The sequence below is a fragment of the Magallana gigas genome, chromosome 4 (genome assembly GCF_963853765.1).
Source record: "Magallana gigas chromosome 4, xbMagGiga1.1, whole genome shotgun sequence".
Taxonomy (NCBI): domain Eukaryota; kingdom Metazoa; phylum Mollusca; class Bivalvia; order Ostreida; family Ostreidae; genus Magallana; species Magallana gigas.
The window spans coordinates 27,688,511-27,709,131 of NC_088856.1; the positions used below are offsets into that span (position 1 = coordinate 27,688,511).

At 32.8% G+C, this 20,621-nt stretch overlaps 1 protein-coding gene across 3 annotated transcripts; it reads right to left on the reverse strand.

The window, feature by feature from the left end:
* Window positions 1-233: 233 nt before the first annotated feature.
* Window positions 234-19,007, reverse strand: LOC105340063 (aldose reductase-related protein 2). 3 transcript variants are annotated; one of them, XM_034449300.2, is made up of 10 exons: window positions 18,827-19,007; window positions 6,479-6,646; window positions 6,042-6,158; window positions 3,881-3,970; window positions 3,289-3,405; window positions 2,874-2,986; window positions 2,502-2,583; window positions 2,027-2,110; window positions 1,344-1,432; window positions 234-1,038 (listed from the first exon to the last, which is right to left on the reverse strand). In XM_034449300.2, the coding sequence occupies exons 1-10, from the start codon at window positions 18,899-18,901 to the stop codon at window positions 1,008-1,010; spliced, it is 966 nt and encodes a 321-aa protein (XP_034305191.2). In that variant the 5' UTR covers window positions 18,902-19,007; the 3' UTR covers window positions 234-1,007. The 3 variants fall into 3 exon arrangements, with proteins under 3 accessions (XP_034305191.2, XP_065937928.1, XP_065937929.1); XM_066081856.1 differs by lacking the exon at window positions 18,827-19,007 and adding an exon at window positions 10,840-10,928; XM_066081857.1 differs by lacking the exon at window positions 18,827-19,007 and adding an exon at window positions 9,814-9,837.
* Between the last annotated feature and the right edge of the window lie 1,614 nt (window positions 19,008-20,621).

The following is a 20,621-nucleotide window of genomic DNA, read 5'->3' on the forward strand; positions in this document are numbered from 1 at the left end:
ATGCCTCCCAGAGTGCGTTCGCCAAGTTTTGGGATGTATAGGCGTTGTTTTGGAAATAAGATTGTTCATGTAATATTACCCCAAAATTTCATGTATTGTACTGGAGAATACTGTTGTTAACTTTGAACTAAAAATCGCTAAGAGATCTTTATTACGTACGAAAATGTATAATTGCTGATTATTTCATATCTATTTTAAGACGCCAATTTGCACACCAGTAAGATACAGTATGCTGGCGTCGGGCAAACGAGCAATGTCATCAGCTGTTGATTTTTACACCAGGTCTATAGTTTATGCGTATGCAAATCAATTTACAATATTTAAGAATTGTAGCAATTTGACCTTTCTGAATTGAAAAAAATGTATTGTATGATTGTGGTACAATAACGTCCACTAACCCCCCGCCTTTCGGCTTACCCTTCATTTTAATCATTCCAGTGTGTTTTCTTAATTTTCCTTCTACTGAAAACAACGGCATTTGCCAAATTAAACCGCATTAGGAATTTACAAACAACTTTGAGGTTACACATTCTAATTGCTTGACGTGACCATAGTTGATATATGCACTGTGTTTACCTATCCTTAAATATAACAGTTGTAATGAATTTTATCAAATTATCATTTGATACGGATTGAAATAAGGAATAAGGAATCATTCTTTGAGTATTATGAGGTGATAATTTCGGTCGGGGTGTGATCAAATCCAATAAAGCCCGAAGGGCTTTATGATAGATTTGATCACACCCCGACCGAAAATATCATCTCATAATATTCAAAGAATGATTCCTTATTACTTATATTTATATAATTTTAAGCCATCGTACGATTATGAATTTAAATATTAATAAGCAAACTCTGCTGGCGCCTCGATTTGGCGTCATTTGTATTATGGGTTATATAGTTCAAAATCGATACGTAGTGTTATCACAGGCAAAGACACTGGAAAATGTAAATATATAGTATTATTTTCGAATATCTTAAAAGCAAATACATTCAAAATAGATGAATTAAAACGGGCGTTCCTGATGATTACCAAACCTGAAATAAATATAAAGGCAGGTTTTTCAAATAATATTATGCTTACAAACATTATTCTCGAACTATTTTTTTATGAAATGATGTTTCTCACGAGTTATTTTTGTCATTATGAAAATTTTGTAAATTATGCAAAAAGATTCGTGCGCACTTAGTTGAAACTATTAAATGAGACTTTCCTATAATTTTGTAACATATAACAAACGTAATTAAATTCATGCAATATTAAATAAAATTAGTTTACTTAACTGCATGTTTAAAGGTAAAATATGTTCTAGAGAATAAAATGATTCTGTAGTGTTACTTACAAGTCGCCAAAGAAATTAAAGAAGCTGTGTTTAACAGTGATGCCTTTTATTTCATCCATTTCTTCTTTTGTAAGATTGAAATCAAAGACCTGTGTGATGGTAATATAAGATGAGACCACTCCATTGATAAGAGTTGACATGACTGATAATTGCGTACTTATATTCGTATTTAGAGGTATAACATAACAGTTTTCAAGTTAAAACAAGGAATCAGAGTTTTACCTTCCATTCGCGAATATTAAGGCGGAACAGATTGTCTTTACATGTGTACATGTATGACGATTTTTAACATTCAAATAACGACTGTGATATACAATATACTGTTTACTACCATGACTGAGTAACCACGCCATGTTGTGCAAGTTCTCTTGGAAAACTGCTGATACATGTTATTTACACAGCTCAAGGGTATAAAATCTGAGAACATTAAAGGGTAGACAGCTGAAAATAAAATAACTTAAAAGCCCCCCCCCCCCTAATAAAAAATTTACAGTTTACACATTCTTTATTAATTTCTTGGTAAAGGTGTTTGTAAAGCCTACAGTATTTTTTACAACGCCCGAAATAGGCAACAATGAGATCTCACAAAAAAACAGATATTCTAGATCAAATCGATACAGTCAAATAAAGGCACGTTTGTAAGTAAGGTCATTTTGGAACTTGTTTTTATGTCTCATACAAACCTGAATGTTAGTCAGTATTCTTTCAGGGGAAACGCTCTTTGGGATCACAATCATTTCCCTTTGTAAGAGATTTCTTACCAGAACCTGTTTTGAGATTATAAAGCAAATTGACTAGGCTAGATGTTCATTAAAGATAACCACGAGATACACCTTTTAATGTTATTTTCGATATGATTTGTTAAGCTATAAACAATTAATTTGTCAAGAAATTTTCCAAAAATTTTAGCTTTTGAATTTGAGCATTGTCTTTCATCTTTTTAAAGAGCTCTTCTTCTTAAGAAGATAAGGGAGGTCTAAAAAATGGCTACGACCTTCCAGCCATCTTAATATAAATTTGATCAACATGTAACACGAGCGGATTTTTTTTTGATAATTGTACAACACAACTCAAATTTCAAGCTCCTTAAATTCGTAAATTTTACCCTCAATCTCACAATTGCTAGAATATTTTAAAAATCTAAAACTGCTCATGTACCTGTGCGGGAGTTTTACCGTGCTTCTTAGCAATTCTTTGAATGATAGGGTCTTCCATTGGTTTTGGTTCTTCCGCTTCTTTACTAAAAGCCAAAATATTTGTGTTAGATTCCTTACGGGGTCTTTTTTTCACGAAACAATTTTTACAAAGAAAAAATATTTTTTATGATAATGTGTTCTGTATTCTGTAATTGTCAAATATTCGTTAAGAAGATTTAAAAAAAACGATTTTTTAAAATAATTTAAGATATATCTTTAATTTTTAAGTAACAAGTCTACCATTGGCGTCTTATGTCGAATATTTCTAATACTTTTTCTGAGTAATTACCATTCGTTATGTATATATTGTATGTAAATTAAATGCACCACATACTATTCGCCAGGTCTTCCGGGCGAGCCGAATGAAGCATAGGAAGTAATTGTCACGCCCAGCTTCTTACAAGCTTCAAACAACTCATTTTGTGGCCAGTAGATGTTACATTCCACCTGAAAAAATAATTTTCTTAATCAAATAAAAACAAATATGGTCAAATGATATTCCTTAAAAAAAGAAAAATGACAACAATTAGAATTGATAGATTTATTGACCACGTAAATGCAAAACAAGGTGTTTAATAAATTCTTCAAAAAATGATGCCAGAGGCATTTGATTTCCAGTGTTTTGTTTGCTTTTTGGGGGGTTTGGGGGTTAGGGATATTTGGGTGGAGAAGGACTTAGCAATTTATGATAATTTTTAAGTCGTAATATTCAGTGTTTCTACATTATAATAAAAATATATGTTTTATACCTGGTTGATCACTGGTTTGTGTTTGGCAATCGTGCAAATTCTTTCAACCTGTGAAATGTTGAAGTTGGACACACCGATGGATTTTGTCAGCCCTAAGTCGACAAGTTCTTCCATAGCCTTAAAAAAGTTCCAAAAAAAAAATTTAATTGCCATCCATTCCAACTTCCAAACACCCATCCCAATTAAATTAAGACGATGCTTGCAACAGCTGACATTTTTGGCAGATTGGAACAGTTTTTATGGAAAGCTAAGGTATTACTTTGAATTCATGTTCAGTACAGTGCATTATAGCATCATTCATTTCTAATTTTTCTACAATAAAGAAAATAATTCAGACAAAAGCATTCTTTATATGGCACTTATCTTAAGCGGTCATTGTTGTTAACAATAACACTTTATATAACATGCACAAATAAATTGTGTAATGGATTCTTAATATCATACGTGTCAACAATAACACTTTTTATAACACGCACAAAAAGATTGTGTCATGGATTCTTAATATCATGGTATCTTACAATCACCATCAAAGCTTCACTACTTCAAAAAGCTCGATTTAAGTTATAAATTTTTAAAACAATACCGATATTACCTTCCATGTTTGCAAAAGATCCGATTTCTCAGCTGTCTTCCATTTTCCATCCTCAGTTAAAGGAAGGAGATTTTCGTCGTCTCCATCATACTTTGATAAACATTAATAGATTAACATATCAGTGATGTAGCGTGGTTTTTAAAAACTGAAATAAAACTAAAAGCATAGCAGCTCCTTTTCATGCGTTATTATCAAAACAAAAGAATACCAAAATGAAATTGGAACAGTTTCAAAAGTCATGTACCGACAGGTGTACCAAGTCAATCAAAACATTGGAAAAAAGACTTGTTTCACTTCCAATTCTTGGATTGCCAGATTTAACCCAAAAATAGATGCAAGTTTCGAAGGAGTCGGAGCAGTTTTATCTCAAAAGAGACCAAATGGAAAGATTGTGATAGCTTATACATCAACATCACTCAGAAAGTCTGAAAGGAATATGGAAAAATTGAGTTCCATCGAGTTTGAACTTTTGGCACTCAAATGGTCAGTTAGTGAAATAAATCGTGATTACATTCTTTGATCAAAGTTTATTATTTACACTGACAACAATCCGCTCAGTTACATTAACGGACACAACCAACAAGTAGACGCAACAGCGATGAGATGGAAAGACGAGCTAGTTTAGTTCGATTTTACAGTGAACTGCCGTTCTGGTAAGGTGAACTGCAACGCGGATGCGTTAAGTTGTAGAGCTACTTCACTGGAGGAAAAAGTGAAAGAGTCTTTAAAACGGACTACTCAGAGTACATCAATAGAGATGTTTGATAGATGTCTACTGACTCGGTTGAATTCAGAAGAGAAGGTGGACTTCAGATGCGGACGGTGAGTGCCATGACAACGGGGTATTTTCCGGCAGACTTAGCATCACTTTAAGACCATGACCCGAAGTTGAGTCGAATTCATTACTTGATGGAGGACGATTGTAAACGTGGGTGATTTGAAAAACGAGCACAAAGATATGAGAAAACTTCCTCATCAGAAGGATAAACTTTTCATTGCAAACTGTGTATTGTAAAGGAAGATTACAAACAAGACCGGTGAACAAAGACAGATACTACTTTCTGAAGTCCTAAAGAAGACAGTTCTGGAAAGTATTCCCAACCATGCAAGTCATCAAGAAATCGAGCGAACTTATTCATTACTGAAGAAAAGATGTTTTTGGCCAAGGATGTTACAAGATGTCTAGAAATTGTGTAAATCTTGTAAAAGGTATTTAAAAGGAAAAGCCTCTGCTTCAACCGTAAATCATATTATGAGCAACTCAATTGCTTGTAAACCTCAAGACATCTCGCAAATGACTTTACCGTTTTAGAGAAATCATTAAATGGACGTGAAAATGTATTAATTATGACTTTTTTTTTCTTCAAAATTTGCCCATGCTTCACCGTTTATAGACCAGAAAGAAACTACTGTCGCAAATTTTCTTGTTAAAGACTGGCTTATAAATTTACAAATTCCTAAACGTATCCATGGTGTCCAGGAACGCAATTTTGAGAGTTGTTGTGTTCAAGAACTGTGTAATTACTACAACACTGAAAAATCCCACACAACACCTTATCATCCCGAGGGGAACGGACAGTGTGAGATATTTAATAGAATCCTGCATGATAGATTGTGGACAAAACCACCAGAAAAGAAGTGGCCTGAATATTCCATATTTGGTCTACATTAAGCACGCCACCGTTTACTCATCGACTGGCTACTCTCCATAATACTTGCTTTTCGAACGAGAACCTATTCTTCTCATTGACTTGACATTTGGGTTACAAAAGTCTACAGTCGATGAAAACTTACCTTTGGATGACTGGATTTAAAAACAAAAAAAAATATCAGAAGCATCAACGTTTGACTTGTGCAATACAGAGAAATCTACAAACAGAATTCAAAGAAAACAAGAAAACTAGTGAATCACTAATTCCCATTGGAACAAGAGTTTTTACGCGAAACCGCATTTCTGGAAGAAACAAAATACAGGATACATATTGTTCCATTCCGTACAAAGTTTTGATATATTTTGGTGATAATTGTGTATTATATACAGCTGGCGGACAGATCCGGCCTGTTCAAGAATGCGATAAGGAAGAAGATCCTGGGCACTAGAGAAAAAGTGGATTCAAATGGAATAGCAAAACATTTAACAGAAAGATCGACTGTGACTTACCTCAAGTGTTACAGGCCAGTGGATTAGGTAGAGGTCTACGTAGTCCAGCTGCAGTTTCTTCAGACTCATCTCAATGGACCTCCTGACCTGCTTTGGTTCCATATGAATCAATCCAAGCTGTAATTTTGTATGAAACAATTTCGTTTTATAATATTAAATTACATTGCATGAGATTAAACAACATAAAATTCCAAAGATACTTGCTAAAAATAATCTGCTTAATATAAAGAAATTATTGCCAGGGAAAGGGAATTTTTTTTTACGCAAAATCGTTATTTAAATTATTGCTTTTTTGATAAACCTAAAAATAGCCCCCCCCCCCCTTTCATCCGTATAAATTCTCTAAAGCATGTACAGATTTGCAAATAAGCGTTGTTAATGGTTTGTTTGGTTGTTTATATTCTTAGAGAGCAGGTTGTTATTGAAACAAATGTTACCTTGGTAACGATAAACAAGTCTTCCCTCTTGACTTTCCCGTTCTTCAAGTATTCCTGGAGTTCTTCTCCGATGGCGTCTTCGTTCTTGTAAGTGTAGGCGGTGTCTATGTGTCGATATCCAGAGTCCAGAGCCGAACGGACCGCAGTTTTCATCTCGTCCTTCAGGCTCTGTCGAAGGATGATGTATATATAAAAAAATCTTTATTAATTCATATTGATAAAAACAGTTCTGTATTTGCGTTGGTTTATTTATCATTCACATGCGTTTTCAAAGATATGACCATAATTTAAGTAATTTTATGTAACCTATCTAGCCTTCTTAAGGGCTACTTACAATTGAAATTGAAATATCCAGGGTTGACACAAAAAGATAATTATTAGCTCTGACTTACCAAACCTGGGTTGACACCATCGGGATTGAAAGAAATGGAACATGGATTGAGACTATTAGGTTTAAATGGAGAGACCCCGGTTAATACCAGCGGGTATATATCAATTACAAAATATTAAGAAACCCAGATTGTCACCATCGGGTTATAAATAGTTCTAGGGGTGATACCATCGGGATTAAGGAATGGAAACTGGGTTGGTACCATCAGGAACCCGGGTTGACACTGGCGGGTAAATATAACTAATTGTATAATGCATAGAAAATCTGATTTGGGGATAACTAGACCAGTTAACAATAAAAGTTATTAGCCAACTACTGTAAAACGAGAAAATTTGGCGCATACGTATTGTAGCGCAAACGCAAGTGCCAGTACATTAGCGCAATTATATTTTAGCGCATGCATCTTTTCTTTAAAAAAGAATACAAAAAATGTTGATGTTTGATAAACGATGTGCACGCCCAAAATTTAGTTTTGTGTTCACTCAAGCACGTGAACACAACGACTTTGATTTCTATCTCGCATGCACGGTAAACTGTCGTTGAAAACAATACACTTACTTCTATGTAAATCGTCAGTAGATAGATATGGAAACTTCATTTATTGGCGATGGGCGATGATGTGTAATTTTTGTTGGTAAACAAATTTGAGTTATCGGACTTTGAATTTAACGTGTCGACTTGGATAATACTAGAAGAGTCCCGAAACTAAAAGTGAAATCGAATGCTACGTTTACCATGAGTTTCGATCACCATGAGAGAATCTTTTTCACAGTAGTTTTACACTAAAAAAAATAGGTATCGTCTTGTTATCTTTAAATCCACTAATCAGAGAACAAAGAAATTATGATCAATTATGTATTGTCAGCGTTAACGATCGCCACGCTTAATCACATTTTCACCTCGAGGCGCTAAATGGAAGTGGCATGGGGAGAAGCCAAATTTTCAAGGTGCTAATGAGAGATATTAAAAAGCAGTTAAAACTGAATTAATTAATCCATGTTTAGGCACTTATACCCGATAACCCATACCGTTTACCTTTGTAATTGTTTAAACAAACAGATCCGACAGCATCTGATATTTATAAATGAACACTTCTATATAGCCTTAGAAATGGACTGACGTTATTGTTTTGCAACTTGAAGAAATTTAATACATATGGAAAATCGTTGGCGCACTATTAATTTTAGCGCTCAGAAGCAGTTGCGCCAAAGGCGCTAAAATATGAAGTGCGCCATATTTTCTCGTTTTACAGTATTTGTAAGAGCTTCAACGACAGTATAAGGTATAAATAAAAATACGAATGTCTTATCTAACGCCTACAAAAGGTGAAGCATGGAATGTTGGGTGGGATAATTAAAAACCTCATTAACACTTAAATACATGTAGACTACACATGACATAAAGAATGTATACATAATATACACATAAACATGTACATATAAAATACAATTAAAAGATATTGTTTTACATGCACAAACAAAATCAAAAAATTTTATACATAAAAAGTAACAATTTATATTCTGGATCCGAAGACCGACTACACATATAGTTTTTTTTTTTTAAGTGCATCAACGGTATAGGTATACCGTTGAAATATTAGATCGTTTAGAAATTAATTGATGAATATTAAAGTAAAGGTTCATATAAGAATCATGCAGTAGATGATAAAAAATATCATAAATATGAACTTTTGTAAGACAAATGCTGAATTTTCACATCTTGAAACTATGCTTTTAAATAGGTGCTTAGCAATGATCTCATATTTTTATCTATTGATTAACCGATTACAATCATTTTAAACCTGTTTTTGGGTTTTTTCTGTTTGTAAAGGCTTGCTTTAAATTTTACTGTGAAGCTTCAGATACCAACCTATGAAAAATATAGCAAATGTAGTAATTCTAGTAAAATATCAAAAAAGTATGCATACAAAGTACATATCCTCACTTTATTTTGTTCTGAGATTTATATGAAATAAAGCCAAACCATAGAGAAGTACATGTCATGAATCTGATACTTGACAGATTCTGGTAACCATAGTAACCAAAATCTTGATTTTGCAATATTTTTCAATATTTCATACAATTTCCATTTTTCCCAGCAGAAAGCATCAACTATTTCATTGTTTAACTTAAATTTTTACTTCTGAAATGACATATTTCTCTATCACATATGAGCAGTTATGGGTCTTCATTCTAAGTGTGAACATTTACGACTTGCAGCACTTTATCAAAGTCAATCATAAATTAGGTTAAGCGATACACGTTCGACGTCATACCGAAATTGCTACTATGGTGAACAAATTTCAACCCTCCCCCTCCCCTGATTTCAAAATTGCTTATAAGATTTCAATGTACTATTCTTCCCAAAACTATTGCTTTTAAAATATTAATTAGAAAAACCCGGCTCAGTGCTTTATTATAATTCTGTAGTTACACATACATCAGAACTGCACAAACATAGAACTGAAAATGATGTTTCGATCTGTCTAAAAGTTCTATATTGTCTTGTTAAGCTTAAATCTTTAATAACACTTTTCGTGAAAAATGTAGCAAAATGTATTTAAAATTCGTTATTTTTATGGAGATATTATGTTCTGGGTTTGTGTTGGGATTTTTTTCTTCAATTTTCATACTTAGAAATGACATTATAATTTTATGTAGATACATGGACATAAGAGCAAATAAAAAAGCAGATAAAATTGTTTTGTAATCTACTGTACTTTCCATCAATCAATGAAAATTATGGCCCTATATCAATTTTTATACAAACCAACTTCAAAAGATCTAAGCCCCAAACCCCCACCCCCAAACTGATTTTTCTCGATAATATAACCGTGAAGAGAAAGGATTATGAATATTTTAATATGTTTGCAGTACTTGTTTATTCATTTAATTGTCATTATTACTATTTATTTACCCATGAAAACAACAAAGCTCATATTCACCAAATAGCCCAGCTCTTCTGGCTATAATGGTTATCCCTCTGAAAGTTCTTTGTTCATTGTAAATGTGATCTGAGGCAGGTATCTTGTTTTACTGCCTATAGTTCGTGTTTACAATTTGAGTAAAGCGAACGCGGTCAGTGTCGAGTCATTAGGTATTCCATAGATTAAGTTACAGTGTTCTAAATAGTAAAAAGCTACCTGTACGATACGTGAAGCATAGTCTAATATAATTTTTTAAAGCCTTTAGTATAAAGTCATAGTGAACCAACTCTATAAAACATTATCATTTATTGCATGTACACTTACCCCCTTTCGATCTCTCCTTCTTTTTATCGTAATAAAATAAATGGGGGATATTTTTGTCTTATTTTGACACGGCCAAATCAAAGAAAGTAGTTCTATAAAACCTGCATGTTCTGCAAAACATCCAGTAGTATCGTTGATGCCCCCTATTGCACGTGTTGTCTCAATTTTTTTTTATTGAATTCGATCAATATCTGTGTTGTTAATAAGAGTAATTTTTTAATGTAGCATACAAATCTACATATGAAATTACAGCAAAAAACCAAAACATTCCATTACATTTAATTTTTAAGATGTATTCTATTTTCATTATTAAGTTAACTATATCATACAAAGATCTACATATGACACTAAAGAGAGGACTAACAACAAACAATCAAAATAAAATTAAAGAACTCAAAGTTATTTATTTAAAACCGAAAGTACCACAGTCAGCAAAAAATTATTCTACATGGAAGCTAATTACTAAACCATGCAAATCAGGGAGGAAAGGGTAAACAAATTCATTCTGTTTTGTCGACATGATTTTGCCAATAAAGTATCACCGAGACAAATTTATCTTTCCTCTTTTGTTGACTTTTGGCAAATATCATTGTCTGTTTTTCTAATAGACAAACAAGTTCTCAAACTCTGTGACGTAACAGATCGTGTGAAACGATCACTCATATAAATTATGTAATAAATTTCGTTCGTTCAGAATTCATGTGTAGATTATGTACATACCAGCCATGTTCCTAGTCCAACAGAAGGCATCTGTAATCCATTGGATAACTTTAAAGAGGTCAATGAATCATTCATTGCGGATTGTGTCCAGACACTACTGGCTCTAAAAACCCCTGTCCGTATGAAAATCCCCTGTCTTCCCCTGTCACCCCCTGTGTTTTCACTGTCATCCCCTGTACATCCCCTGTGTGCCACTGTACAGAGCCCCTGTATACCCTGTCATCCCCTGTGCGCCCCTGTACACAACCCCTGTGTGCCACTGTAAGCCCCTGCCACCCCCTGCATGCCCCTGACATCCCCTGTACGGGTTTTGACTGGGTTGTTTTCAATATATCATTTTCTTAATTCAACTATTGAAATCACATGTGTTATATTTTGAGCTATAAGTCAATATTTGCACTCAACAGCGCCGAATCACAAGACACACTGTTATCGTAATTTTAGAAATCACATGTTTTAGCTGATAATCTATTGATACTTCAAAAATCATGCTAACAACTTAAAGATTTGAGATTCACCGGGTGGTAAACCCCAGGTGAGGGCGGGAATTATGTTTTATATTAGGTGTGCAAGCCCTCGGGGCATGTAGTCCTTTGGAGCTCGGGAACATCGCTACCAAATACAACATAGAGTGAATTATTAAGTTTTTAAAATTGTCTACAGATATATGTACACTTTACTTATGGATATCTTAAGCCTATGAATCATATGATTCTTGGTAATAATCAACACACTAGAAACTAAGATCAAGCGCGGCACATGGTTTTGTATATATCTAAACATATAGGAGCGCACCAAAACCAATAAATCAGTCAGAATATAGAATTTATAGTAAGCTATGTAACGATAGAGTACACCTTTCATTTTTTTTCTAACCAAGTTCTTGGTTATACCTTTAATAATTTCCCGTGAATAGCAAAAGAAAGCTTCGATAGCTTATATAAGTTTGTCTACTATGTTTGTTCAATACGTTTCTGACCGGCTTATTGGACTCATGAGTTGAATTTAAACTGATGTTTTAATCTCATAATCAATTTCATTAATTTCCAAAATCTTATTGCCATATCTCTTTTTACTGCAAAGTGGAAGATATCAAAGATAATTTAATTAATTGCTAGTGAACAGAAATCTGCAGCAAAGGTAAGAAAATGTAAATGTGTGTTTCTATACATGTAGGAGGTTTTATAGATATTGAGATATTTTTAAAAAACCCTGATTGGTCATGAGAGAGAGAGAGAGAGGAGAGAGAGAGAGAGATTGCATTGACTTTGAATTAAATTTATTAATTATATAGTTTACCCGGGAATTAATTTCCTAATAAGTAAACATGCAATCATAATTTTTATTACCTATTCTTTATCATTCCGCAACCGTGGTCAGAACATGCACAACATAAATGTAAATGTAGAACTAGTGTTTTCTGTACATGTAGCCTATGGAGTTTATACAGAGAGAGAGAGAGAGAGAGAGAGAGAGAGAGAGAGAGAGAGAGAGAGAGATTGCATTGATTTTTTAAATTAAATGTTACTAATAGTTTAACCGGGAATTAATTTCTTAATAAGGAAACAAGCAATCCTTATTAACTTTCATAACCAATTTTCTAAAATTATTTAGATTAACATTGGAGGTGTCAAATTGATTTTTAATTCATCAATGTTTTATACTACCTCCAAATGAATTGATCAAAAAACTTAAAGACACATGATTAACAACTAGCTTATTGAAGCTACAGTTTTCAAAGGAGATGATGTTGACATTATTTCACCCGGTCGGTGATTATATAATAGCTACTGTACACAGCCCTTCTTCACAATTTGCAGTTCACGGTAGCAAGATAGGGGAAAAGAGATGATAGACACACGTGTACACGTATATATACACACACTTCCTCAGATCTGAATGGTCGGTCAGTGATTATATAATAGCTATATACTGTATACAGCCCTTCTTGACAATTTGCAGTGCACGGTAGCGGGACTGGGAACAATGAGGTGACAGACACACGTGTACTTGTATATACACACACGTCCTCGGGTCTGGATGCTCGGTAATGCTACACAATAATGCGATATGTTGTTTAAACACCCCTTATGAAATTTTTCCCAGTCTGTCAAGTAAAGAAACAATAAATTGAAAATTTCAATTTTTTAGTTCTGAGAATTTCAAACATGAAAAGATTGAAGAGCTTTAAATTCAGAACATAATTTGGCACAGTGATATGATTTAAAACTGTATATTGCTCTTTTAGATTTTTCATTTTTCAAATGAAATAAAATTTAAATAAATGCCTGATATTGTTCTGATCCGACATCCGGACCATTGTTTAATATAATGCATGTGTGTATAATTAAATGGTACCCCGTTACCGGCATTTGCATACAGTCATGCATTAAATCTTTCATTAACGGTATCATATATGCATGTGGACAATTCTATACAATGATGCATATAAATAACTAAACTGGAAAATGCACACTAGCTGAAAGAAGTTAAAAGTTACAATGGATCGGTCTAACCCCCCTTTCCGAAAAAAATCAACTCTCTCTCTCTCTCTCTCTCTCTCTCTCTCTCTCTCTCATGATTTATTAAAAAAAACAATACTGACAGCAATTATCAGCGATTAACATGAACTTCATAAAGGATGTTTAATTCTATGCATCATTACACTGGTCAAAACAGTCAAAATATAGGTGATCATTTCATCATTTCGATCGGTGTGTGGTTATCTGCACGTGCTGATCATGTTGTGTTATTATGCGCTTTATCTCAGTCAGGTTACATGGCACAGAACATTGCAGATCTCACGCACTCCTCCACTTATTTTTCTTTCTTTTTTTTTCCTTTTATTTTATTTTTACAAATTACAGAACATGGTCATTTGTTTAAATGCATGCAATAAAATAAGCGGTTTATCGGTATACAAGTATATCTTGATGTGTGTCGAAATTATTCACGCTTGTAATAATATTGCCCTCTATAAAATGCAAAGAAAAACAAGCACCGTCTAAAATATGAATGCTATATATAAATTTTAAAAAATCCGAATTAATTAAAAGCTATTTATTTACTTAGCAAGCAGTTAAAGACCGTACAGGGGATGTCAGGGGCATGCACAGGGGCAGACAGTGGCTTACAGGGGATGACAGGGGCATACAGGGGGTGGCAGGGGCTTACAGTGGCACACAGGGGTTGTGTACAGGGGCGCACAGGGGATGACAGGGTATACAGGGGCTCTGTACAGTGGCACACAGGGGATGTACAGGGGATGACAGTGAAAACACAGGGGGTGACAGGGGAAAACAGGGGATTTTCATACGGACAGGGGTTTTTAGAGCCAGTAGTGAGATAGATCATAGAGTGACCGCTTGACGAAAAATGTTGTAATATTAAACCCCACACGTGGGTAAACTTATGAGTTATCTCTTCCTTCTATGCTTTAACTATCAAAATTGATTAGATAGGAGTTTTTTAAAAAAGCATGCACGTACATGTACATGTAGGTATTACATAATTATACAAAACTACATTAGACTTCAACTACAGACCCTGAAACGTACTACTGCACAAGTTTGCACACTTTGGTTCCGTACGCTTTTTTACGGTACGTTTCGCTACTTTCACGGTACGGTTCGATTTGTGAACGGTACTGTTTGTTTCTTGAACGGTACGTGTCGTTTATTGCACGGTACGGTTCGCATCTTGTACGGTACGTTTTGCTAAATATACCTACACACTTTGTGAACGGTTTGTGCGCTTTAATAATGAGGTGAGGTTGATTTGAACGCTTTGATTCCGATTTATATTTTTTTAATATTGCCCGATCGATTTAACAAGATGATAATATAGACTTTTTTTTTCTTTATTGATATAATATATTATTTTAATCTTATCAAAATAAAAATTTCCATACATTCAATCTGACTTTATTCCGATGATTTTTTTTAATTTTCCATAATAGTTCTCCTAACTAGACTTTGATCCGTGCGTACACGGGTTGACATTGCATATCGAATATTTACGAAATAGATACTTCGACACACCATATTGTTGATATTTACATAACAAAGCAATGCTATTAATTTCACTACACTTTTCTAAGTTAGAATCGTCTAATCTAACTGTCTCTTAGGAAACGCCCTCACTATAAACAGTGAGAATGCCTCCCATATACAAATCAGCTTTTAAAAACTTATAAATAAAACATGGTGCAAACTACTATAACCACCCTCGGTTCACAACATGTGAGCATGTAAAGATATTGTCCTTTTTGCAAAAACATGAAAATTAGGCGGCAACGAACATTTATGTGAGAAAAATAGTCTTTACATAAAAATATGAAGGAAGAAATGCAAATGATAAAAAGACAACTAATCCAGACGCAAACTGCTTGTCACTTTCACCCGAAAAATGAAAAGACACTGTGAAAATGATTACAATACATAATGATTCTTTTCATAACTTATGTACGTTCACCTGAAGAAGGATGTTAAAACCCAAAAAGCGCTAATGAATAAAAACTTTGGAACTGTTCATTTTCTTTGTTTGATTATTTATACTGTGTGATAACACATTTCACTCTTTTTGGAATATATATATATCTATCTATCTATCTATCTATCTATCTATCTATCTATCTATCTATCTATCTATCTATCTATCTATATATATGTATATATATATATATATATATATAGTTGACACTGGCGGGTAAATATAACTAATTGTATAATGCATAGAAAATCTGATTTGGGGATAACTAGACCAGTTAACAATAAAAGGTATTAGCCAACTATTTGTAAGAGCTTCAACGACAGTATAAGGTATAAATAAAAATACGAATGTCTTATCTAACGCCTACAAAAGGTGAAGCATGGAATGTTGGGTGGGATAATTAAAAACCTCATTAACACTTAAATACATGTAGACTACACATGACATTAAAACTCAAAAAGCGCTAATGAATAAAAGCTTTGGAACTGCTCATGTTCTTTGTTTGATTTTTTATTCTGTGTGATACCACATTTCACTCTTTTTGGAATATATATATATATATATATATATATATATATATATATATATATATATATATATATATATATATATATATATATATATATATATATATATATATATATATAGTTGACACTGGCGGGTAAATATAACTAATTGTATAATGCATAGAGCATAGACAATCTGATTTGGGGATAACTAGACCAGTTAACAATAAACGGTATTAGCCAACTATTTGTAAGAGCTTCAACGACAGTATAAGGTATAAATAAAAATACGAATGTCTTATCTAACGCCTACAAAAGGTGAAGCATGGAATGTTGGGTGGGATAATTAAAAACCTCATTAACACTTAAATACATGTAGACTACACATGACATAAAGAATGCATACATAATATACACATAAACATGTACATATAAAATACAATTAAAAGATATTGTTTTACATGCATAGACAAAATCAAAAAATTTTATACATAAAAAGTAACAATTTAAATTCTGGATCCGAAGACCGACTACATATATAGTTTGTTTTTTTTGAAGTGCAGGTGAAGAGGCGTAAAAATACCATCAACGGTATAGGTATACCGTTGAAATATTAGATCGTTTAGAAATTAATTGATGAATATTAAAGTAAAGGTTCATATAAGAATCATGCAGTAGATGATAAAAAATATCATAAATATGAACTTTTTTAAGACAAATGCTGAATTTTCACATCTTGAAACTATGCTTTTAAATAGGTGCTTAGCAATGATCTCATATTTTTATCTATTGATTAACCAGATTACAATCTTTTTAAACCTGTTTTTGGTTTTTTTTCTGTTTGTAAAGGCTTGCTTTAAATTTTACTGTTAAGCTTCAGATACCAACCTATGAAAAATATAGCAAATGTAGTAATTCTAGCAAAATATCAAAAAAGTATGCATACAAAGTACATATCCTTACTTTATTTTGTTCTGAGATTTATATGAAATAAAGCCAAGCCATAGAGAAGTACATGTCATGAATCTGATACGTGACAGATTCTGGTAACCATAGTAACCAAAATCTTGATTTTGCAATATTTTTCAATATTTCATACAATTTCCATTTTTCCCAGCAGAAAGCATCAACTTTTTCATTGTTTAACTTAAATTTTTACTTCTGAAATGACATATTTCTCTATCACATATGAGCAGTTATGGGTCTTCATTCTAAGTGTGAACATTAACGACTTGCAGCACTTTATCAAAGTCAATCATAAATTAGGTTAAGCGATACACGTTCGACGTCATACCGAAATTGCTACTATAGTGAACAAATTTCAACCCTCCCCCTCACCTGATTTCAAAATTGCTTATAAGATTTCAATGTACTATTCTTCCCAAAACTATTGCTTTTAAAATATTATTTAGAAAATCCCGGCTCAGTGCTTTACTATAATTCTGTAGTTACACATATATCAGAACTGCACAAACATAGAACTGAAAATGATGTTTCGATCTGTCTAAAAGTTCTATATTGTCTTGTTAAGCTTAAATCTTTAATAACACTTTTCGTGAAAAATGTAGCAAAATGTATTTAAAATTCGTTATTTTTATGGAGATATTTTGTTCTGGGTTTGTGTTGGGATTTTTTTTTCAGTTTTCATACTTAGAAATGACATTATAATTTTATGTAGATACATGGACATAAGAGCAAATAAAAAAGCAGATAAAATTGTTTTGTAATCTACTGTACTTTCCATCAATCAATGAAAATTATGGCCCTATATCAATTTTTATACAAACCAACTTCAAAAGATCTAAGCCCCAAACCCCCACCCCCAAACTGATTTTTCTCGATAATATAACCGTGAAGAGAAATGATTATGAATATTTTAATATGTTTGCAGTAATTGTTTATTCATTTAATTGTCATTATTACTATTTATTTACCCATGAAAACAACAAAGCTCATATTCACCAAATAGCCCAGCTCTTCTGGCTATAATGGTTATCCCTCTGAAAGTTCTTTGTTCATTGTAAATGTGATCTGAGGCAGGTATCTTGTTTTACTGCCTATAGTTCGTGTTTACAATTTGAGTAAAGCGAACGCGGTCAGTGTCGAGTCATTAAGTATTCCATAGATTAAGTTACAGTGTTCTAAATAGTAAAAAGCTACCTGTACGATACGTGAAGCATAGTCTAATATAATTTTTTAAAGCCTTTAGTATAAAGTCATAGTGAACCAACTCTATAAAATATAATCATTTATTGCATGTACACTTACCCCCTTTCGATCTCTCCTTCTTTTTATCGTAATAAAATAAATGGGGGATATTTTTGTCTTATTTTGACACGGCCAAATCAAAGAAAGTAGTTCTATAAAACCTGCATGTTCTGCAAAACATCCAGTAGTATCGTAGATGCCCCCTATTGCACGTGTTGTCTCAATATTTTTTTTTATTGAATTCGATCAATATCTGTGTTGTTAATAAGAGTAATTTTTTAATGTAGCATACAAATCTACATATGAAATTACAGCAAAAAACCAAAACATTCCATTACATTTAATTTTTAAGATGTATTCTATTTTCATTATTAAGTTAACTATATCATACAAAGATCTACATATGACACTAAAGAGAGGACTAACAACAAACAATCAAAATAAAATTAAAGAACTCAAAGTTATTTATTTAAAACCGAAAGTACCACAGTCAGCAAAAAATTATTCTACATGGAAGCTAATTACTAAACCATGCAAATCAGGGAGGAAAGGGTAAACAAATTCATTCTGTTTTGTCGACATGATTTTGACAATAAAGTATCACCGAGACAAATTTATCTTTCCTTTTTTGTTGACTTTTGGCAAATATCATTGTCTGTTTTTCTAATAGACAAACAAGTTCTCAAACTCTGTGACGTAACAGATCGTGTGAAACGATCACTCATATAAATTATGTAATACATTTCGTTTGTTCAGAATTCATGTGTAGATTATGTACATACCAGCCATGTTCCTAGTCCAACAGAAGGCATCTGTAATCCATTGGATAACTTTACAGAGGTCAAAGAATCATTCATTGCGGATTGTGTCCAGATAGATCATAGAGTGACCGCTTGGCGAAAAATGTTGTAATATTAAACTCCACACGTGGGTAAACTTATGAGTTATTTCTTCCTCCTATGCTTTAACTATCAAAATTGATTAGATAGGAGTTTTTTAAAAAAGCATGCACGTACATGTACATGTAGGTATTACATAATTATACAAAACTACATTAGACTTCAACTACAGACCCTGAAACGTACTACTGCACAAGTTTGCACACTTTGGTTCCGTGCGCTTTTTTACGGTACGTTTCGCTGCTTTCACGGTACGTTCGATTTGTGAACGGTACTGTTTGTTTCTTGAACGGTACGTGTCGTTTATTGCACGGTACGGTTCGCATCTTGTACGGTACGTTTTGCTAACTATACCTACACACTTTGTGAACGGTTTGTGCGCTTTAATAATGAGGTGAGGTTGATTTGAACGCTTTGATTCCGATTTATATTTTTTTAATATTGCCCGATCGATTTAACAAGATGATAATATAGACATTTTTTTTTCTTTATTGATATAATATATTATTTTAATCTTATCAAAATAAAAATTTCCATTCAATCTGACTTTATTCCGATGATTTTTTTTTTTTATTTTCCATAATAGTTCTTCTAACTAGATTTTGATCCGTGCGTGCACGGGTTGACATTGCATATCGAATATTTACGAAACAAATACTTCGACACACCATATTGTTGATAATCACATAACAAAGCAATGCTACTAATTTTACTACACTTTTTCAAGTTAGAATCGTCTAATCTAACTGTCTCTTAGGAAACGCCCTCACTATAAACAGTGAGAATGCCTCCCATATACAAATCAGCTTTTAAAAACTTATAAATAAAACATGGTGCAAACTACTGGAGTGCAAGAACAACTATAACCACCCTCGGTTCACAACATGTGAGCATTTAAAGATATCGTCCTTTTTGCAAAAACATGAAAATTAGGCGGCAACGAACATTTATGTGAGAAAAATAGTCTTTACATAAAAATATGAAGGAAGAAATGCAAATGATAAAAAGACAACTAATCCAGACGCAAACTGCTTGTCACTTTCACCCGAAAAATTAAAAGACACTGAAAATGATTACAATACATAATGATTCTTTTCATAACTTATGTACGTTCACCTGAAGAGGGATGTTAAAACTCAAAAAGCGCTAATGAATAAAAACTTTGGAACTGTTCATTTTCTTTGTTTGATTATTCATACTGTGTGATAACACATTTCACTCTTTTTGGAATATATATATATATATATATATATATATATATATATATATATATATATATATATATATATATATATATATATATATATATATATATATATATATATATATAAAGTAAAAATAACCAACAACACGAACAATAAAGTAAAATATTGTCAATTTTTCGGGACAATCCGTCCTTTCTTCAGGACAACAAAATAAAAACTACTTATGTGCTCTTAAATTCTGGTAAACCCTAAATTACTATTACTGTTGAATATGACCTGAAGCACATTTGCTGCTCTGTTCTGCTGCTACCTTGATAAAGAAAAACTATGGCTTGTGTGAAGAGCATTAATTTTATTAAAAATGCCAGATGAAGTTATACCGAATATAAAAATGAAAATGTGAGACTCCATACATTTAGTAAATTATCAACAATGCAGCAGAAGGTGGGGTCCAAAATATAACCCACTAGAGG

Coding starts and splice junctions, on each gene's coding strand:
- LOC105340063 (XM_034449300.2), bottom strand. CDS start 18,901: ATGAATGATTCTTTGACCTCTGTAAAGTTATCCAATGGATTACAGATG. Junction 3,406..3,880: donor ATCTTTTGCAAACATGGAAG/GTAATATCGGTA, acceptor AACTTTTTTAAG/GCTATGGAAGAACTTGTCGA. Junction 2,584..2,873: donor CCCGGAAGACCTGGCGAATA/GTATGTGGTGCA, acceptor TTTGGCTTTTAG/TAAAGAAGCGGAAGAACCAA.